The following is a 23,364-nucleotide window of genomic DNA, read 5'->3' on the forward strand; positions in this document are numbered from 1 at the left end:
CACCTCTCCCCTTCCTGGATGTAGGGGGAGGGTTGAAAGTTCCAACTCTCTATTCACAGGATGGTGCCACTAGCAACTGGCCCCCATCCTTACTTTACTTAAGGGCTTTCCAACAGTCACTTCATTAACAAAACAGAAAATACCTCTATCACTCCTGTCACAGGAAATTTCAAGGGTTTGGAGCCAGGAACCAGTGGATGAAGACCAAACAGATGAGAAATATATTTTGGTCACCTGAACTACCAAATATACATAAATAAATAAATCACAATGCCACACTATTCTTAATATTATTTAAAATTCAAAATGAAATATAGTGACTATAAGTTTCCTAGGGCTGCTACGACAAAGTACCACAAACTAGGTGGTTTAGACAACAGAAATTGACTGTCATAATTCTAGAGTCTAGAGATCTTTAATCAAGATGTCGATATGGCCATGTTCTCGTTGAAGGCTCGGTGGAGGGGGAGGGATCCATTCCATGCCTTTCTTAACTTCCCACATTTCCTTGGCTTATGGGAGCCAGTCTAATCTTCATGGGCCTCTACTCATGGCCTCACATCTATGCACGTCTGTGTCCAAGTTTCCCCTTTTTATAAGGACCCAGTCACATTGCATTGAGGGCTCACCCTGCTCAGATATGACCTCATCTTGACTGATTCTATCTGCAGCAATTCTTTTTACTAATAAGGTCATTTTCTGAGGTACTGAAGATTAGATCATCAACTTACGGATTTGGGAAGTAAGAGGACACAATTCAAACCATACCAGTGACAAAAATAAATTAAAGCCATGGGGCAAATGCTATGTTGTTTGAACCACACCCCAACCTGCACCTCAGTTGAGAATCCCTGACTTAGTATTTTCATGCACATTTCCCACGGGCTTCAAAAATTACTATCAGTGTTTACTCTTTAACTTTGGACTCCCTGCCACAGGCATATGTCAGAGCACAGTGTCTCACTCTGATCCATCTGTCTCTCCATCTTGCTGACAACAACTTGTCCCTTGTCTGTCTTTACATAAAGTACTTAATTCTTAGAGCATATGTTTGCATCATAAGGTAGCATTTGTTGGGGATCCCTGGGTGGCTCAGCGGTTTGGTGCCTGCCTTCGGCCCAGGGCATGATCCCAGGGCGTGATCCTGGAGACCCGGGATCGGGTCCCGAGTCAGGCTTCCTGCATGGAGCCTGCTTCTGCCTCTCCCTCTCTCTCTCTCTCTCTCTCTCTCTGTCTGTATGTGTCTCTCATGAATAAATAGATTAAAAATCTTTAAAAAAAAAAAAAAGGTAGCATTTGTTAAGCATAATGCAGACTGTTTTGGATCAAACAGTCCAGGTCCACTTAAGTAAGTGTGGAACAGGCACACATTCACAATGAGATGGTTCTCGCCCAAGGTAATAAGCCTATTCTTAACCATGTTTTTTCTACTGTCCATACCCTCAACTTTATGTCCTTTACTTCCTTTCAAAATTGGACCCTGACTACTTACCAACTATCCTCTTTAAGTCTCCCCTTAAGGATTCTTCATCCTAGACCTGCATCCCTGAACACATATGGTCAGAGGAGGCATTAATGGCCTCCTTCCCCCATCAACAAATTAGAACCATAACCTAGGTTTCAAAAGAGAAAGCAGCCAACAGCTATTCCAATCCTCTCCCTTATATAGTAAAACTGAGTGTGTCCTCAATAACATTTCTACCAAGGGAGCCACCTCTGACTCTTCATAGGATCATAAGCTAGACCTTAATAAAGTCAATATAACCTTGGATGAAGGAAGGCAGATGAGAAGAATGAAGGGGCCAAGAGTCCAAGAATGGAAGGGCTGAATGTGAGAACCTGGCACATCTTATTGAGCAGAGAGAGCCACTAGAGAGAAACCTAGTGCATGGAGAAGTCTACAGCCATGGTTCTCAAAGTGAGGCCACTGGCTGGAAGCTTGTCCGACATGCAAATTCTACGGTCTCACTCCAAACCTGCAGAATCAGAAATTCTGGAGGCAGGTACAGTAAGCTGTGTGCTGAAAGCTCTGCCGGGTGATTGTGACCTTCACTAAAGCTGCAGAACCTCAATGGGAAGGGAAAATAATTCATCTTAGTTTGCTACCCATGATTCCAAGAAATATCACTCCAAATGCTTCTTTCTTTTTCTCCCCAAGTTTGCTAAGTAAATGGAGTACTTCATCCAGCTTTTAGGTGTCTCACAGCTTTCCAGTTACTGAAAAAGACAACATTCTGCATCCTACAACAAACTGACCTTTGGATATGTGTGTACACAGACACGTGTACAATTTTAAATCAGGTCAAGTCTGTGTCTGCACAGATTGCTCAAGGTGATGACATCCAACACAGATGTGGCCAGTTGGCCTCCAGTCCTGTTTGGCCTCACCTCCATCTATGGGCATCTTCATAGGAAGCAACTCTAGGAAGAAGTTATTTATTGCTCAGGAGAATAGGACAAAAAGAAAGAGGAGTTTAAAGGTACTCTCAAGTCTCCCTACTATTTTTCAAAATAGATGCTTGACAGCTGTGAAGCTTGACAGGTGTGATCTGTTGTTCTTAATAAGCAGTTCCCACAAGGAACATTACTGCCTGGTTTCTGGCATGTTGACCAGGAGAGGATTAATTTTAAGTTATCAAGCTAATTACTCACAAGTATTAACAGCAGCCAGAGAGAAGATGTTTCCAGATAGCAGGAGTTGCATTCTATTGCTATTACAACTAGAACCATTTGAAAATTTCTACTTGCACAAACATACAACGCCTCATAAAAGAGAATGATTTTTTTTCCATTTGCATTCCTACAGAAGAGTTTATTGACATGTTTTAGAATACATTAAGTCCCAGAAGTACTTACTCTAATACTAAAGCAAAATCTACCACCTTGATATACACTTATAGGCCGGAAGATTCAGGATTTAGTTTAGTCAACTTTAATTTGTAGTGGGGAAAATCTAAGCAGAGAGAAAAAAATACTAGAACTACATGTTTTTCCCATTCTAATTGACTTTAAGTCAGATTTTTGTCACATTGTTTACTTGTGATATATGCTTTTTCATTGTGCTAACTTATGTGTTATTCATTAGAGAGTGCAGAATAATTAATCAAACTAAAATAAAGCACCTTGTAGTCAATTATATTCTGACTTATATGATATTCTAAGCCATTCATCATGATTCTGGGTTATTTTAATATGAACTTCAAAAGATAGCATGCTTTAATGAGAGACCACTTGAGAAAACATGATGAATTAAATGTGATACAAGAGGAAGAGCAATAACCCCAAGAAAACGCTGCATTTTGCAAAAAAAAAAAAAAAAAAAAAAAAATCAATTCCAAGAAAAATGTGTTATCTGCAGAATTTTAAGCACCCAGCATCTGGGAAGTCAGGGATGTTTTCATATTAGAATAGATGACCTAGAATTCAATGCTCTTTTCTCCTAACACAATACTTATCCAGGATTTCAAATTTCAATTAAAAATTCTACTGAATCTATTCTTATGGATCATAAGGGAATAGGAAATCTGTAACCAATGAACGCATATAAGACATCTGAATTTCATTCTTTATCCACAGAAGTAAGCACTCTTAAACAAATTTCAAAGGGTAAGCTTTTGCAATTAAAAAATTAAATTTAAAAATTTTAAATTTTTAATTTAAAAATTTAAAAATAAATCTTAATTTTTTAGAGCAGTTTTAGGTTCATACTAAAATTACAAGAAAGGTGCAGAGATTTCCCATACATCCTCTGCCCCCTGCACAGCCTCCCTCATTATTAATAACACCCCCACCAGAGGATCCACCATTACAATATCATGTAAGTGCTTTCACTGCCCTAAATCCTCTGTGCTCACCCAATTCCTTCTTCTTACCCCAACCTGACAAACACTTATCTGTTCATTGTCTCCTGAATTTTGCTTTTTCAAGAATGTCACATAGTTGGAATCATTGTGTATTAAGTCTTTTCAGATTGGCTTGTCACTTAATAATAGGCATTTAAGTTTCCTCCATGTCTTTTTGTGGCTTAGTAGCTCATTACTTTTTTAGTGATGAATCATATTCCATTGTCTGGATGGTCCACAGTTTATTTCTCCATTTACCTACTGAAGGCATTCTGTTTGCTTCCAAATTTTGGTAATTATGAATAAAGGTGTATAAACATCCATGCACAAGTTTTTATAAATAGAAATCTTCAATTCATTTGGGTAAATACCTAGGAGCTCAATTGCTGGATCAAATGAGTGTGTTTAGTGTTGTGCTAAAAAATTAAATTTGACAAAGTAAATGTAAAGATCTAATTGGCTTTATTAAGCAATTCATGAACCTAAGCAGCATCCCACCTGGTAAGAGAGATGCTCTGAGGTATCACACAAAATGGAAGGTTTTCATAGGAAAAGGGTAGAGCAGGAAGTTATTATGGAAGGAGAAGAAAGGATAATTACATCCTCCTTTTGTGGGGAAGGGAATAGGAGAGTTTTTATCATGTAGATTACCTCACTAGAGCTGATGAGGAAATTTCAGGTCCTCTATTAAAAGCTCACAGTCCTGGGATACATTGAAATTGTAATTAAGTCTTGGTTTGCTGTCCTGGAAGGCAAATGATTCCCTTTTTGGGCTTGCTGTTTCTTATGTTTTTGTTTTTGTTTGTTGTTGTTTTTTTTTTTAACATAAATGGCCAAGCTGTCCTCCAAAGTGGCTGCACCATTTTGCATTCCTTCCAGCAGCAAATGAGAATTTCTGTTGCTCCACATCCTCACCAGTGTTTGCTGCTGTCCAAATTCCAGATCTGGGTCATTCTGACAGGCGTGGAGTGGTATCTCATCCTGGTTTTAATGTGTGTTTTCCCAATGACATATGACACGGGGCTTCTTTTCACATGCTTGTTTGCTACCTGTATACTTTCCTCTGGTGAAGTGTCTGTTGAGGTCTTCAGCCTCAGGTTGTTAAAATTACTTCCTTTTTTATTTTTTTTGCTCACAGACCAGACTATGAGGTGTCAAGGATCGAGGGTACACATGTTCATTTTTGAGGCCCCAAATTTTCAGCACCAGGCACTCTCATTCGGTGCCTAACTCATCTAAACCACAATAGCCAAGACTTCTGGGGAGCTACCTCATGAGAAGTTCTGCTCTGGTTCAACTCCATCGTAGTGTAGCGTGGTGAATCAGTTCTACCCATTCACTGCCACCATGTTCTAAGTGAGGAAATTTGAGCAAATAGCAGGGAAATGGTCTGAAAGAAAGTTCAGAGACAGAACCTCTTAAAAAAAAAAAAAAAAAAAAAAAAAAAAGGCCGTTTACTTGTGAAGAAGTTCCAAGAAAGTCAGACTTTAGGACAAGCTCACAAAATTAAAAAATTTTTAATTAGCGGGTATTTGAAGGAAAAGATGCAACATGACCAACTTCAGTCTGCTCATGACTGGAAAATAAGCCCCACGTTTTCTTAAAGGATCACATCCACAAATGCTAGGTTATATTCTCAGAATCGGGTTTTTTTTTTTTTTTTTTTAATCGTAAGTAGTTAACATACAGTGCAATATTGGTTTCTGGAGTGAAATTCAGTGTAGAATCAGCGTTATTAAAGATGCAACTGTTACTTTTCAAAAGAATGTCTGCCATTGAATGGAAGCAAAGCATTTTTTTTCTAATTGCATTTCATAAAAACAAGTGTCTTTTCTAAATTCTCAAATGGAGACATCAATGAACACCTTTCCAACTCCCAAATTATAAGGGAAACAGAACATGGTTAATGCAATCAAATTGTTAGTTTCTGCATTAGAGTTTAATCCTTCAAACAGGGCACATGAATGTGTGATAAAAGATTCATGTATACATACATGTATGTGTGTGTTTAGGTATAGATACCCATATTTAGCTACAGATACTGAACTAGAGACACACAAATTAAGAGAAATGTAAAGCAGAAAGAGTTAAAATTACACCAGTGACTTTCAACAGGAGTGATTTTTGCCCTGTGGCATGTATTGATTCCAGTGTTTGGAGATATACCTATATAGATTTTTTTTTCATGACTCAGGTGGGAGGGATATTACTGGCCCCCGGTGGGTAAACACAAGAAAGGGTATGTACTAAACTTCTAAAATGCACAAAACAGCCCCACAACAAAGAATGATTCTCCCCAAAATATCAATAGCGTCAGGATTGAGAAACCTTAAACTAGGCACATATGGAAATACACATACAGACACATGTATGCAAATAAAAACTTTTTAAAAAGATTTTTAAGTAATCTCTACACCCAACGCGAAGCTAAAATTTACAACCCTAAGATCAAGAGTCACGCATGTTCTACCAACTGAGCCAGCCAGGCACCCCTAAAATAATATTTTAGCCCTAATTTCATATAACTGTTCAAAACAGGAGTCTCCTGTTTTGTTTTGTTTTTATGAAATTGTGGAGTAAATAATGGGACTAGGCTATACAAATCTTGCCCTACTAAAAATGTGTTAAAGGATATTATACAAGTCCACGGCTCCTGAATAACAGAAGGATCAAAATACAAATGGAAGTCTGTTGTAAAATAGTCTCACCTCTAAATATGTTATCCTACGATCAGAGTGATATTTAACAAGTGAATACATTCTGTCCAGAATTTTTTTAATTTCTCTGCAGCTGTGAGGACATGATCTCATAATCCCGGATACAAAAATGTGGACACAACAACAACACAGGAAAGATGTTCCCTACTTTCTTTCAGATTCTGGCCCAATGGGAAAATAACTTCCCAGATGTAGGCCATTTCTGGAATGATGAGCAAATGAGTTTGGCTGTACTGCTTTCAAAATGGTACAGCCAAGTGTCAAAATAAAAAGAGGGGAGGGAAACAGAAAGAGAGATTGCATTTCTATTCAAAGAAGTGCTGGAGGGAGATCCACCAAATCTCTGCTGAGGGCCCACTCTGGCCCAGGAAAGAAGAAAGGAACTGTAGGGTACATAAGTTAGACTATAAGGGCAATGTTCTTGGTTCCAATGAGCTGCAAGAGCCCAAAACATGGAAGAGAAAATAGGAAACAAAATGCCCACTTTCAAACAATGACTGCTTTCAACCTACCTCCAAGTTTTTCTCCTTCTTTCAGAAAGTAATGAGGAGCATCTAGGTAGCACAGTTGGTTAGGTATCCGACTTGGTTTCAGCTGGGATAGTGGGATTGAGCCCTGCATCAGGATCCAGGCCAGGTGCAGAGTCTGCTTGAGATTCTCTCTCTCTGCCTCTACCCTGCCCCCACCACAAATGCTTGCTTGGTGTCTCAAATAAATAAATAATTCTGTTTTAAAAAAAGGAATCAGTAACTTCTGTGTAAACTTGGCATTCTTATCATTAACAGACTTCAACTCTAGAAAGCAAGCCCCAAGTTTGTGCTATGATGCAATCTCTAATTTTCCCTTTTCTTGAGTCACCTATATAGCAGGCCTGTCAGGCAAGACTGGTTTTCAACCCAGGGGCCTGGCCACCACCGGATCTCCACACGGCTGGGGTGGTCTTCTTCATAAGAGGTTGTTCCTCTATCGTGCGTAAGACACTGCCCACTGGGGGAAACGGCCATCAAGCAAGGGATGCCAACTAAAAATAAGCAGCTTGCTGTGAAGAATAGGTGGAGGGAATCTGAGTTAACTCAAAAAGAAACTGTGTGGAGGTTTGTCGGAAAACATTTCCACATCTCTAAATGTGGGGCATATTATTATTATTTTTAAAGATTTTATTTATTTATTCATAAGAGACACAGAGAGAGAGGCAGGCAGAGACAGAGGCAGAGGGAGAGGCAGGTTCCATGCAGGGAGCCCGATGTGGGACTCGATCTTGGGACCGTGGGATCATGCCCTTAGCCGAAGGCAGATGCTCAACCGCTGAGCCACCCAGGCGTCCCGTTATTATTATTATTATTCCCTCATGATTGTAGAGGGTCTTGGTATTTGCATCCTGCAAGGATCTGCTCCTGCTGGAAAGCAAGCTAATGGCCCTGAAATGCCAAGTTCCTTGGCATTTTTGGTTTCTTAGAACAGCACTTGGGAAACTGGCCCTGGGCACAGGACAACATATTAATATAAGGTGCGTACCCTCTTTTAAATCTCTCCTGGCAGTTTACATTTGCATGTCCCTTTGTCAATCTTTGCCGTCCACAAAGTGTAACAGTATACATTTCGAAGGAGTGCCATTACTTCCAGTTGTGTAGGCATTTAAACACGGGAGCACAGACATTTATTTAAGTCTAAAAAGGGCTGTCTCTCTCAATTATGTGTTACCAGAAAATTAAACAAGAGTCGATTCACTTACATTGCATGAACCACTTACACTAACCCAACAGGAACACAGTGAATAGGTAAAATCACCTTTAACCTCAAAGCGTTATTTTTGTTTGCATTTAGACTTTCTTAACTGTTTCAGCCTTTCTTTTAGAGGAGCTGTCAGTAAGTAACCTCCCAACTAAGAATGTAACCCATCTGGTTTGTTTTTAGATAAGCACGTCACTTGCATTAGAGGGAGTGAGGAACACCAAAAATAATTTCATGTGTTTCAAACATATGAATTATTAATGCATTATAATATTATAGTGGTTTGAAAAAAGGTGTAAAAATAAGGAAAAAGACATCTCTGAAGTTCATAAGTAAATGATGTCCCAACATTTCTCTGGTCCCACGCGCTGGTGTGATTAATGACATTTTTGGAAAGTGACGAATTACTTTGCAAAATTAATGTTTCTTGTTTCATTAAAGGGACTCTTTTATATTTTATTTTTAGACTCATACTATGATCACTTCTTTGGACATAACAGACATTAAGTATGAAAATTTTAAAACCATCAGTGATGATTAGATAGTAAATTAAGGGAAACATGCATTTTGATTTAATTTTTTTTTTAATTTTTATTTATTTATGATAGTCACAGAGAGAGAGAGAGAGGCAGAGACATAGGCAGAGGGAGAAGCAGGCTCCATGCACCGGGAGCCCGATGTGGGATTCGATCCCGGGTCTCCAGGATCGCGCCCTGGGCCAAAGGCAGGCGCCAAACCGCTGCGCCACCCAGGGATCCCGGGAAACATGCATTTTGAGATCCTGTGCATACCAAGTAGGAAAATGCACTTCCCAAAGATAAAGATTTGGATCACCATACATTATACGATTTAAGTGCTAACAACTTATTCACCTTACCTTTCAAAGAAAGAAGGCAATATGAAAAACAAAATTATCTATTTCTGAGGTCACAGTAACATAATATTTTCTCCAGTTGACAGGATATTAATAACTTGGACAGTAAAAAACTTATTAAGTGATAAATGTTATAATTTAAAACAAAAATGTAAATACAATGTGATTTTAAAGGTTTTTGTTTTTGTTTTTGTTTTTTTTAGTTCTTTTTTTAGTTTTCTTCCTTCCCTCTTGATAGGCTATTCTCAGATTACCCTCAGGATAGATTTGAGCACTTGGTGTATGAAAGAACCCCAATTTGTCACCATGTTCTTTTCATGTGCAGCCCTCCTCACTGTCCAATTTTTATATCTTACACAGATGCTGGAAAGGATCATAAAGTATAAACATACTCCCAGAACCAAAACAAATGGAAAGAGAGCAAGCACAGAAGGCACACTGAGTTCTTGAGAGTAGCTGTCACATACATATGAGCTACAATTACCACTTGCGAATACTCCAAATGTACCCCACCACCATACAGAAGTGCAATGGCAGCCAAGAAGCAAGAGCAAGGCTGAAGTCCCAAGACTTCTGTTACTCTCAGAGAGCAAACCAGCCTCCACCACATTAAGGAGCCTGGCCGTTCCCAAAACATTTCTGCAAGGATCACAGTAACACTCTGCTGTGACAAGTGAAAGTGGTGGTGGACAGAAACAAAATCCATTTCTAGAAGAAAAACAACTCTTCATCTAAGAAACTATGATTGTGCATTAAACCATCATGTATGAAGATTTTAAGATTTTTTTTTACATTTTTAAAAATTTAAATTCAATTTGCCAGCATATAGTATAACAGCCAGTGTTCATCCCATCAAGTGCCCTCCTCAGTGTTCCTCACCCAGTGACCCCATCCCCCAACCCACCTCCCCTTCCACAACCCTTTGTTCATTTCCCAGAGTTAGGAGTCTCTCATGGTTTGTCTCCCTCTCTAATTTTTTCCACTCAGGTCTCCTCCTTTCCCTTATAATCCCTTTTACTGTTTCTTCTATTCCCCATTTGAGTGAAACCATATGATGATTGTCCTCCTCCGATGGACTTACTTGACTCAGCATAATACCCTCCAGTTCCATCCACTGTTTCCATTTGTCAAAACAAATGGTGAGTATTCGTCTCTTCTGATGGCTGAGTCATATTCCATTGTGTATATAGACCACATCTTCTTTATCCATTCATCTGTCAAAGGACATTGTGGCTCCTTCCAGTTTGGCTATTGAGGACATTGATGCTATGAACATTGGGGTGCACGTGTCCTGGCGTTTCACTACATCAGTACCTTTGGGGTAAATACCCAGTAGTGCAATTGCTGGGTCGTAAAGATTTTCTTTATTTATTCATGAGAGACACAGAGAGAGAAGCAGAGACATACGCAGAGGGAGAAGCAGGCTCCCCACAGGGAGCCCAATGCGGGACTCAATCCCAGAACCCCAGAATCACGCCCTGAGCCCAAGGGAGATGCTCAACCGCTGAGCCACCCAGGTGTCCCATCATAAAGGAAGATTTTAAATAATGTGCGATTATAATAGTTTCTTTCTTCACTTGAAAATTCTTTACAACTGTTTGCTTCAACATTTCTCTCTCTCTCTAGCAGACAATAAAGTTTATGAGGGTAGGAAGTACATCTCACTTATGCTAGGTCCCCTAGAACCTAAGATATTTGAAAGATGACTATGTTTGACAGATTTTTATTGGTTGGAAGAAATATTTGGATGGTTAAATGGACAAGAGATGGGTGTAGATGGGCTGGTATTTTTTAAGGCTTTTTCTATCATTCCATTAATCTTCCAATTATCCACAACTGTTCCACTCTGTGATGCAGCGGTACCTCCAGAGCCAATGAGAAATGTAGCAATATTTCCCCTAAATACTCCATGATTCTCAATTACATTACAGTTGATATTTCCACTCTGTCTTCTCTCACTGTTAACATCCTGAGAAGCAGGGTCATTTAGTATAAATATTTGGGAATATGACAATTAGTGCTTGAGGTTCTGCTATAAAGCCTTGGTTACCTCACTTCCAGACCTTCAATTTCCTTATCTGTAAAAGAAAAATAACACTCCTGACCTCACAGAGTTGCTGTGGAGGTCAAACAGATATTTTATGTGAAACTACTTTGTCAACACCAAGACACTATAAAATGCAATGCTAAATACATTTTAACCTGTGGCTCAGTAGTTCAGGAGAGTTTCTTACTTTGGGTCCACCCCAAGTTCAGACCAGGGTCCTGTTATAAGCATGATGGCAAGGAGATGGAATGGGCAGCCTCCTTCCACCTTCTTATGTTCATCTGGGGGGCTCTTTCTTAGGGGTGCTGGCAAGATCTCCATAAAGATCAAATGAAGAGCAGCAGAGCTGCCAGTAGTGTAGCCTATGGCTCAACCAGAGCAGCAAGAACCAGCAAGAAGAGCTGTACACACACCTCTAAGTGTAATGGCCTGAGCATGTTTTTAACCTGATCTGTAGAACAAAGGACGTGAGCTTTGTTACAGCTCCCAGGGACAAGTTCTAAACCCTGGCTGCTAGCTGAGGGCCTGTCACCCTATCAGGTCCATTACGGACACTTAGAGTCCCCAACAGACAGACCAAAGTCCACATTTACTCATGTTGGTTGCTCTGGATTAGAATAACCCAATATCTGAGGTTCAGCTCAACTGTCACCCGGACACTCTCCCCAATAGGGATAAGCTCCTTCCTCAGAGATCTTACACCAATAACTATCCTTGCAGTCATGTGTGGACCAAAGCTGTCTGTTTACAAGTCTTAGCCCCTACTAGACAGTAAGATCCTCATGAGCAGGGATCTTACAATCTCATCTTTGAAACTACTGCAACCCATCCTGTTCAATATTAGCTGAAATAAATGGAACTTTTTTTTTTAAGGGAGAAACAAAATGAGCATCTACATAGTCTGTTATTTACATTAAAATGAGCCACAACACTGTTCCCATATTCCTTTCTTTACTTAATTACTATCAAGAATTACTACTTTTTAAAAAGATTTTATTAATTTATCTAACAGAAAGACATAGCAAGAGAGAGAGCATGAGCAGGGAGAGAGAGAAGCAGACTCCTGGCCAAGCAGGGAGCCCTACATGGGGCTCAATCCCAGGACCAGGGATCATGACCCGAGCCAAAGGCAGATGCTTAACCGACTAAGCCACCCAGGCACCCGAAGGATTACTACTTTCATCCAACCTTCTCCACCACCAGGAAAAATGCCTCCACTCACCGTGTGGAACCAATGCTTCCACTCACCATATGAAATCTAAGGATATAGAGCCTATTCTGGGTCCTGGGGGATGTGGTTCCCTGGTTGCTCACTGAGTAAATCCAAAGTTGGTAAATAGCTGCACTAATTGGTCCTGCTTTTCATCTTCCTAGACCTGCAGGGGGTACTGTGGTTAACAATGTTCCCTTACCCCACTGATCGTCCAACAGCCACGTAACTATTTCAAGCTTGCTTAAACAGTGCGTACACTTCACATGGCCAATGAGGGAGCATGATGCGCTTACCTATCAGGCTCAAGATTTGAAATCTTTGTACCGAAATCATCAGGAGACATAAACTAAATGCAAATAACAAAATGTTCCGACTCTAAGTGCTTCTTCATTTAGAAGGTTTTTTTTTTTACCTTGTGTAAAATCTCAAGATTGTTTTTTTAAAGGGGTAGTGGGAAAAAGTCTGAGCTGAGAGTTGTGAAAGCTGGTTCTCTTTCCCTGCTTCTATCTACCATCTGTATGTGCTTGAATGAGTCATTTCTAAAAGCACCAAGTTGTGCAATCTTAAAAACAATTGTATAGAGTTCGATCAGGTATCTCTGAAGGTAGGTGTCTGAGATCGGGTGCCCTCAAAGCAGAGGCTGCAAAGGGGCTTCCTGCATATGTGATAAATTGGGGGAAGCCAAGAGAGAGAAGGAAGCAGGAGAACGAGCGAGGCAGGGAAGGGATCTCAGCTGGAGGCCCGCGGAAGCCTGCTCCCAGGCAATGCTCTGGAGCACAAACTGCACCCAAGAGTTATTCCAGCAGGGAGCTAGCCTCCCATAGCTGCCAGCACAGAGACCATGGCAAGATTCGCCCCCAAGGAGGGAGGAGGGTTGTTGCCTTGCTGGCAAGATGATGCCCATGGGCAGAAGGCTGTGCTCTAAGCGAGGAGCAGCTGGAAGCCATTAGCAGCTGAGACAGGAGCTGGGGGTTAGGGAGGTGAGGGACAGAAGGTCACCAAAAGCATCTACTGAGAAGGAATAGGCGTCTATGACCCAGTTCCAATATTTCAGAGAATCCAGAAGAAGTTACACATTCTCCTAAGATGATGGTACACGGTTAACTAAGAGGTCAGGAAGCGGCTTTATCAGTCTGCTCCGTAATGCGGGCGACCTCCTGCTGATCTGAAGCTTGAAAGAGTTAGGGGTATCTTTGATTAATGTAAAGAGGAAAAACTAGGTCATACTTAATAAATGCCATATGCTGATTGACTACACACTTCCACAACACGGAGTCCAGAATAAGTGAAACAGAAATGTGCGAGGCAGCCAGCGCTGGAACGCGAAAGGTCTGGAGCTCAACAGGTCTTCCAAAGTAAGTCCTGCAGTGCTCCGCACCAGGGCATGGCGATGGGGCACTGGCCATCTTCCGGCTCCCGTTTTTCATATGTAAAATGTATTTTGATAATATCAATATATTGCACTGATTGTTGTCCCAAGCCCCCACCTTCAAAATTGTGTGAGAGAATTCTATAAAGCATTGCCAAGTGATGCAAAAGAACCTCTCCATGTCTGAACTAATACAAGCTGAGCCCACTAACCCTTTCATAAGTTTCTCTAACCCTACAGTTGCTTTAAAGGTTTTTTTATTTTTCATTTTTAATTGATCTCTACACCCATCGTGGGGCTCAAACTCACAACCCTGAGATCAAGAGTCACAGGCTCTACCCACTGCGCCAGCTAGGTGCCCCCTAACCCTACTTTTATACCCAGTCACAGAAACATACAAGGACAGGTTATACAATGCAATCTGGTGAACCCATTTCAAAGAAAAAATAACCTCCTAATTTGTGATTCAGTTTTTTATGTGGAAACACACCAACATTAACTTTTAAGTCTAAGTTAGGCCCTCAACCACATTCACGCATATAGGATATTGTATGAAATACGCACAAACATATATAAATATATACAATATAAACATATATAAAAGCATATATATGCGTCTTTAATGACATAGTACACAAAGGAATGAACAAGTTAATAAGTGTTTTTTAATGTGTTTCTAAAATGTTCTACAATACAAGAAGATCGACTTTTACATCACATTCAAGAGAAACACTACATTAAAAAAACACAAAACCTGGGCCATCTGAGTGGCTCAGTGGTTGAGCGTCTGCCTTCGCCTCAGGTCACAATCCCCAGGGCCCTGGGATCTAGGCCTGCATTAGGCTCCCCTCAGAGAGCCTGCTTCTCCCTCTGCCTCTCTGTGTCTCTCATGAATAAATAAATAAAATATTTTTTTAAAAAATTAAAAAACACAAAAATTTGCCATGAATAGCTTCCTGTTTAGTTTTGGTTAAGTTCAGAAATTCTTAGAAACACAGCCAGAGACCCAGGGACTCAGACCAGGAAATAGAAGGGCCAAAGCTGAGAATGGCTTTCCTTCTGGAGACTCTCTAAATGCCTGGCCATTCTGGCGTGTAACTTCAACTCACTGCAGGGCAAAGTGACACACCAGGGCTGGGTATATTCACCACAAAAGTGCTCCTCCAAATGTTAGTGAGCCTAGGGCTGATTCGTGGCAGCTAAGGGTTTTTGATGCCCTAATTGTTTATTTACTTTTTCTTGGAGGAGAAGCTGGTCCTCTAAGTAGAATGAGCTAATCACCAGCTTAGTTCTCCCTTCTGCCAAAACAAACAGCTTCCAATTACTGCTAGGAAAAGCTTCTGATCTCTCTAATCAGCTACCTAAGCGAGCCTATCAGTGATACTTTATAGGGTGAATAATGTCCCATTAAACAAGAATCTCTTACCACTAATAAAATTCTAGACCCATGGGGCCAAGGCTGCCAGCAACCTGCTACTTATCTTCCAACACGAAGGTCCACTGTTTCCCCAAGCAGGGCCGAGTTCTGGCAAAGAAACAGACACACTCCCCCCTCCTCTGCTGCACATGGGCTACTATTTGTTCCCAAGTCCTATTCTCTAGAGCACGGAAAGCGCAGGTTCTAAGTCTTCTAATACTTAGTGAAATGACTCTATCGTTAAGGCTCTGAGACTGAGCTCCATGCTTGCCATAATGCACAGGACCAAGGGAGACAACAGTGGGCTCCTCTAGGAATATCCCAACTAGCATAAGAGAGGGAGTCACTCTTAAGTTAAATGAGATTCGCTGAAGAGGAATTTATTTCAGACACAGTCTTCCCTCCTTTCCTTCTTCTTTAATATCCTAAGGAAGTTGAAAAAACAAGTGTAGAGTTTCTTTCCAAGTGAACGCTGGTCAACATCATAAGCTCTGATGCTGTGGAAAACTCTAGGAAGAACCTCCATGGCAAGTGGGCTTAAGCCTTCCCAAGTGTTCTGCACCTTTGAAATACAAAAACCCACACCAGGGCCGCTTCCTGGACATATGATCAATGCATGTGGTCCATGCTCAAAGGGACAGTACCTGGGGCTTAATGCTCTGGGGTCACCATATTGAAATCTCAGTGTTTTTATCCTGAGTTCATGTTTCATATGAGAAGTCTGATGGAATACTGGAGCTTGTTCTGGAGGTTTGGAGCCTCAGATCACACATGATCCTGCCTCCCACTGTTCCTTCACTTCCTCAGGAAAAGTTCTCAACTACCCACTCCTTTGCCCCTGGCACCCCAGTCTTCACCCAGCTTCTCCCTTCCTACTTCTTGCCCCAAAATGACTGTCACACTCTGGACCCTGCAGGGACATGGACAAAGGTCCAAGGAGGGTTGATGCATGCAAGAGCCACAGCATCCCAGAATACAGTGGTGGCTGCCCTCAACTCATGCCGGAAGCAACACCATGTGTTTGGTGGGTGGGCAGCCAGAGTCCAAGACTTTCAGGGAGCAAGCCCATCCCTGGTACAGGTATGTACTTGCATCCAGTAAGGAGGCTGCAGTAGACTTGGCAGTTGCCACTGGCTGTCATTTGAACAGTAGGGGAGAGAGAGAGAGACCCCTGGCTCAACTTTCTGAGGACAACATCTAAAACAAAGTACAATGCAATGGTCTAGAAGCTTGCAGAAGAGAGTACCAAGCAAGTGTTATGGCTGAGCAAGCATGTATGCATCTGGCACTCTCCAGGCATGAGCCAGGAAATACAAAGTGTGAAATGCTGGTGATTCTGCATACAAGTGAAATGCTCTGAGGTTTGCACGTAAAACCGGCACTGAATAATATAAAGATGAAGTGCAAAATCCATACCAAAAACTTAATTTTTAAATTTTCCTTTACTGAGAACAGCACGGAATAGCAAATCTGAAGCACCATGACAAATGGAAAGAGCCACAGAAGAAGGAAAAGCACCTTTAACTCTTTTTTTTTCTTGCTATTTGAAAGAATGGACTATACATTTTCATTTTGCACTGAGTCCCAAGAATTATTAGGTAGTTAGTCTTGAAGTAAATGAACCAATTAACCAATAAAACTCAAAAATAAGAACAAAACCAAAAACCGGTAGCCACTGTCATTCGGGACCCAACTCCACTGTCTATTAGTTGTGTGAGTAACCTATGTTCTCAGCATCTCTGTTTGCTTATCAATTAGGAAACAAATAGTACCTTCCTTATATGGCTGCTGTGGGGTTCAATGAAACAGGACTTGTAGGACACCTAGTACAGAGGCTGTACTTACTAATCTTCCAATCAGTGTTTGCTCCGTTGCTACCATCACTTTCATTATCCCCAACATGGTCTATGATCTCCACCTTGCCAGGTAGGTACCTCTGTCCCATGGGAGGCTGGAAGTTCAAGAAGGTGGTCTGCCCCAGCTACCCATCTACAAAGTGGCAAAGCTGATGCAGAGCACACCTGCCTGGCTGCAAAGCCCACATCCCTGCTCCATACCCCACAGCCCAGATCTCATCTTTGTTCCACAGACAGAAGATGTCCTTCCCTACTGTCTCTGTTCGTGGGATTTTAACAACATTGTGTATATGATATGGGCAAACTTGAAATGGCAATGTGCCAAATGCCCTGCACGCAGAGCCAGGAATGGATATCCTGTGAGGTGCTAACTTGTACTGTTTCTTTTCATGAATGAGGCCAGCATTTAGTAGCAACCTGATGCAGTTCACCCACCTATCTCCCTTTAGTATGAAATTCTGAAGTTTTCCATGTCAGGGGCTGTGCCAAATATTTCAGGAATTCCCCCATCACCACTGCCATCCCCATGCATTAGTATTGAGTCCCTTGGGACCCAGTTGATGGCTGCACAGTGGACAGGTGAAGCCTGCCCAGCACTGCAGAAGCAAAGGCACCAGGTGGGCACCATCTATCTACCTGTATCCCTACAGCCTCATCACTGCAGGGCTGGGAGGCTAGAGAGCATGTGGAATTGGGACAGAGACAATTAGGTTCCACCTGCCTCTGCAGACCTGCTACTCTAGGGCACTGCCCCTAGCGGCTTCAAGTCTCCATCTACACCACGAGCGCGTAGGTTGGGGTCTCCATAGCTGAGCCCTGGCCGCTGTCACACCTAAGAATCTGCACACTTCGCTAGCCTCAAGGATGGAGATAAGCCTTCTTCCATCCTTAAAAAGATGCCTAAAACTGTGTAAAAGAAGTTGAAAATGGCCACCTGCTCCAGAAACAGCCTTCTGCTTGGGCTCATTTGCACCAGGGGGTGGGGTGACCCTGATAGAAGGGGCTCTTCCACAGGTTTCCTCCAGCCTTGGCCTTTGCTGTTAATAGATACCACGTGCCCAGCAAGGAGCTGGCAGCAGCCTGACTCCTCCATCATCTCCCAATTATTTAACAAGGGGGAGGGACAGGGAGGCTGGAGGATTTAGAAGGAGAGTGTGTTGCTGCCTTTTCAAATCTTAAGAAAGCATAATCCCTGCAATTTAGGTAAATCAGATAGGCATTACCAGGTTAGGGTTAAACCTCCACGAATGGCTGGGCCATTGATGGCAAAAACAGCAGTTATTAAGTCCTAACAGTAATTTGCAGCGTATCCCACCCCAGCTAATTAAAATGTAATCAGGGTTGTCTGGCAATGTGTACTCTGTCAGCAGTTTTTCTTCCGAAGAGAAATCATGCCAGGAGACCACAAGAAAAGCCTTTCATGGGAATTGGCTTGATCTAAACTGCTTCTTTAGCCGCTTAAACTGTAAAACAAATAAATTACAGCAACTGACAATTCAATTAGAAAGAAAAAGAAGAGAGAGAAAGAAGAGAAGAAAGGAAGAAGAGATACTCTTTCTCTCCAGCAATGGGTTGCTCTGTTGGGTTTTGTCGTGGATTCAACAATAGTGTAGCATCTTCTCAGGAGAGTGACTTGCAGGGCAGGGCAGGGCAGGGCAGGGCAGGGCAGGGCAGGGGCGGCGGTTTTGAAACCTGGTGGCTGGGGAGGAGCCCTCTCCAGGATGTCCGCGTAATTTCAGTTCAGGACGGCAGCACTCGCTTTCCCCCTTCCCGGAGGAATCCGGAGGACCGCAGAGGGTGCCCGTTTCTCCGAAGCCCACTAACGTGTTGCTTCCTTGAGAACGCGCGCTCAGGCACACGCAAACTCGGCGGGCTGGGGCAGTTTCTGAAGACCCCGACTTTGAGTCCTGGTGCCCCTGGGCGCCAGGTTTCATTAGCTCTAAGGCCAGGATGAACACCCCGAAGGCTACAGGGAGGGTCTGTCGCTACAGTCGCCTCCTCTCACAGCTCAGTTCCCAGGGCCCCTGGGAAAGCCCCTTTAACCTGCCCAGGCTGGAGGGGCGTCCAGTTTAGTTCTAAGGTCAAAGGGCTTATCTTAAGAACCTGCCAAAGAGTCCTGGGTCCCCATCTAGCCTCCGCAGTTTTCCCTGCGGCCAGAAGTGAGTTAGCGTCTTGGAACAGGTGAGCCGCTAAGCATAGAGGCGAGAGGGCCAGGTAGAGAACGATGGCACTCGAGAGAAATAAGGCGTCTGCGTGGACGATTTCAGAGACCCGCTGGGAAAGGCAACCGGCCGCGCCTCCGCAGAATCCGCAAGCCGCGTGAATGCGTCCCCGGCATCGCGGGTTCCCACGCCAGACCCGCGGGGAGCGCCTGGCCGCTGAGCTCCCCTCAACCGGGCCGGTAATCCACAGGCGCCGCGTGTGCGTCCCCCTAAACCTCCTCGGTTCACACACACGCTCTCCCACCTGCAAGCTGCAAGGACCAACTCGGGCTGGGGGGGGGGGGGGGTCACTGACCCCAGGGCGCTTGTCGGAGCATCCATCCACACACGGCCCTGTAAGCCCCGATCCCTGCATCCCTTCCCTGACTGTCCACACCATCCACTGAGTAGACCTACAGGCTCCGGGGCTCCGAGCTGGGGCGCGCACAGCTACCAGCAGCCCCCTCCCCAACGCACACGTTCTGGAAGACACCACTTGGCCCCAGGACCCGCCTGGGGCTCCGAGGGTGCGCCGCTTGCTCCGGGCCCGCCGAACGCGAAAGCGCCGCTCAGCAGAGACAAAGGTGTCGGCCGCGGGCACCTGCGGGGCTGGGCGGGTGGCGCGGGTCCCGGGGCGCAGCTGGGCGCGCCTCGCCGGCCTCGCTCTCCGTGCTGGCGGCACCCGGGACCTTGCGGGGCGTCCCGCGCGCGGAAGTCCGGGGAAAGTAAGACGCGCACAGCCGCGCGCCGGCACCCGCAGAGCCGGCCCGCCTCGGCCCGGAGGGCGAGCGCCCCGCGTTCCCGCTGCGGGGGGCAGTTACGGAAAGATGCTGCGGGTTTCCTTTTCCTCCCGGGAGCAAGGGGGCGGCCGGAACGGAGGGGTTCGAGCGCCCCGGCTGCAAAACGCACGCGGCAGGAAAGCGGGACCCGCCGGCCAAGCCGGGCGAGAAGTTTGGGCGCGCGGCCCCGCGGCCCCGGGGGCGGCGGTTCCCGTACCTGGAAGTGCTGGAAGAAGGCGGAGATGCGCGTGATCTGCAAGCTCAGGCACCTGGAGGCGCAGCGGGCGCGCTGGACGCTCCCGGCCGACAGGGACTCGTCCAGCCGCCGAGCGGCCGCCGCGCCGGGGCCGGCAGCCAGGCAGCCCCCGGAGGCCGCCAGCCAGAGGCAGAGGCTCAGGGCCGCGCCGGGCGCCCCGGGCACCATGGCTGCGGGTCGGGGGCGCGGCGCCGGGCGCTGGCCGAGGCTCCCAGCTCCGCGCCGGGGCCGCACTGCCGGGAACCTCGCGGCCGCCGCAACTCCGCTGGAAAGTTCAATCATTCAACTCCAGCCCCGCGCCCGCCGCGCCAACCTCCTCCCCGCCGGCCTCGGGGGCGGGGTGAGGGTGACAGGCGGCCGCGCCATTGGCTGCAAGGAAAGTGAGTGACAGGGGGGCCGGCCGAGGGCCGTGGGCAGGTCCGAGGGGCCGCGAGCCCCCGCGCTGCAAGGCAGGGCGGCGCCCGCCGGTCCCCTCGGGGCGCCCCACTCTGGGTGGCCGGTCTCCCACGCTGGCGCCCCCACAGTCCGCATCCGCCCCCCGCCCCGCCATCCAGGTAAAGCTCAGGTGTGAGCGAGCCCGGGCCTGGCATGTAGGTGCCCTCTTGGAAAGGAGGGCCTCGGGGCCCCCAAGGGCGTCCCACCTGCCCACCCACGGAAGGCCGCAGCGCCTGCACGTCGTAGGCTTCCTCCCCGGGTGCAAGCTTCGCTCGTACTTTCGCATATTTTAATTGCCTTTTTTCCCAAGTAGTGGAAGGAGCTAAGGAACAACTGAAACGGTTATAAGACGAGTCAGAAGCCAGGCAAGCACATTTGACTGACATCTTCCTCCCTCCCTCCCGCCTTCCTTCCTTCCTCCTTCCGCCCTTCATTCCCTAATACTACCTGGAAACCGATCTGAGTACATGGCAGGTGACATTTCTTAGGTAGACACCCCTGGTTTCCCTGGGTGTCGGTTCTTCTGGTAAACATTAGTCTCCCAGGGTGAGTTACTCAAAACAGAAATCTTCCTCCAACTTTTCCCCTTGTATCTGCCCCAGGCCTCAAGATTCAGCCCCACCATCTCTTCCAATCTTATCCCATGCTCTCTGCCACCTATGTTCCCCGTCCCTAGAGGGGGCTGTGCCACGAAGGAGCTGTGGCAGCACCTGCAATACACCGCCCATAACAAAGGTGATGCTTCCCGGAGCTCCACTGGGAAGTGACAGCAAGGAGCTAGGAGGCCCGAGACAGAGCTGTGATCCTGAAGGCCGTGCCTGACGCAAGGGGTTATTTCTTTACCACAAAGACCCACGCACACTCATATTCGGGTGCTGACCACCTGATACTCCTGTGTCCTGACCTCTCCACATTCTCATACCCAATGGCACTTATGTGTTCCAAAACCTAGTAGCTCCACAAGCACACAGCCAAGCACAGCTAATGTCTAGATGCACTCAACCTGCCCGGAGATACATCACAAAGTGGGATTCTTCTTCACATAGAACTTAGGCTCCTTCCAATTTCCAACCCCTCCCACCTCCCCATTCTTCCGCACATTTTCCACTCTGTGGTTTTAAGGTCTTCCTGTTAAATTATAATGACAACAACCATCTACAGTTATCCTATTACACCTATGGTTCTTTTTCAATACATATCATCTTCTATGTATATTTCCTCACATAATTAAGTCAGCAAGGCCAAACAGAATTCTTTGCTTAGTGTGTTTCTCAATGAATTTTTAAAAATCAGAGTGGGCTCATTCAAACGGTTCTGTAGGAAGAACTGGCTTCAGGAGTGTGCAACCCGTACCACCATACGGAGGCCATCTAGAAGGACCCACATTTGATTTTATGTTCTGTCACCATCTTGATTTTTAATTTTGAAAAAGGGTTGAGTTAATGCAGCCAGCTCTATGTGTCACAATACTGCACTTGAGCAAAAGACATAAAAAAAATTTAGGCATGAGCTCAATAGTTTAAAAGATGCTCAGAATTGTGAACGGAAATCTTTTTAAAGTATGTCAAACAGGTAATACTGAGTTGAGCAAAGAAGCTAACCATGGTGACCCCAAGCTGGAAGGTGATATGGCCTCATAGCAGTGAATGGAGGAGTGATGTCTGAATACAGAAATTGTCTTTTAAATCTTATCACTTTCACTGGGAATGACTAAAAACATTTCCAAAAGCTGTATCAGAGCTTTCCATTGCATTTAAGTTTTAAAGTTAAGCAAATACCTAGTGTTGGTGAAGGTAAGGATATAACGCATGCCTACATTTTCTTATGGTATCTTTGATTTATAACTTTGCATGTCGTATCATGAAACTTATACTCTAGAAAGTGAAATCGTAAGAACAAGCATGCTGAGCTTTTAAAAACAGCCTTTAAATGTTCAAAGCGATCACTGTATTTTTTTAAAGCAGTGTGTGTGCTACTTATATGGGTTCCACAGCATATTCATTTCCATGAATAAATGCATTTTCTAATAAACCACAAAAGAGAACATCTAGTCGGTTGAACAGAAAGCTTGAGATTTAAACATATAGGGCCACCTTATGCATATGTTAAAATCATACTTGCGGTCATATTGCTTTCCTGTTTTAGCATTTGCTGGCCTTTTTTATGTTATTTATGTTAATTTTGGTTTAAAGTAACTTTTAAAAGGAAAACATCTCGGTCACATCAGAGTAACAGCTGAAATCTAAGGGTTTTTTTCTGCTTACATGTGTCCAGTTTATGATGTAGTTCACCCTGCAAGTTGGCTCATGGAAGCTCCCTAACTTTTGACAGGACTGGCTAAGCTCTCAAAGGTCATGAAGATCCACCACATGATAAGAGAACTCTAAGTGTATAGAAGGAATGGTAGATAAATGGGTGGGTGACAATTGTCCAGGTGCACTGGTAACAAAGAGCTAGCAAGCCTTTCTTCAATGTCAACTTGAACCCCATGGTCTGAATTTAGTCTGGAGAAGAAATGAACCTTATATTGACTTCACTTTGACTTCAAATAGACAAAACACCCATCCAGCAAGGACAATGGAAAAGGGTCTTAACTGACTCATTTCTATCTATGTGAACAAAGACCA

At 44.4% G+C, this 23,364-nt stretch overlaps 1 protein-coding gene across 1 annotated transcript in view; it reads right to left on the reverse strand.

Moving 5' to 3' along the window:
- The window catches only part of ANOS1 (anosmin 1), a 186,613-nt gene extending 166,128 nt beyond the window's left edge, over positions 1-20,485 (reverse strand). Inside the window, exon 1 of the mRNA XM_025436181.3 lies at positions 20,264-20,485. Coding sequence (XP_025291966.1) covers positions 20,264-20,470 — 207 coding nt within the window. The 5' untranslated portion in view covers positions 20,471-20,485. The remainder of the gene's footprint in view (positions 1-20,263) is intronic.
- Between the last annotated feature and the right edge of the window lie 2,879 nt (positions 20,486-23,364).

This window comes from Canis lupus, chromosome X (assembly GCF_003254725.2).
Source record: "Canis lupus dingo isolate Sandy chromosome X, ASM325472v2, whole genome shotgun sequence".
In the NCBI taxonomy this organism is placed as follows: Eukaryota; Metazoa; Chordata; class Mammalia; order Carnivora; family Canidae; genus Canis; species Canis lupus.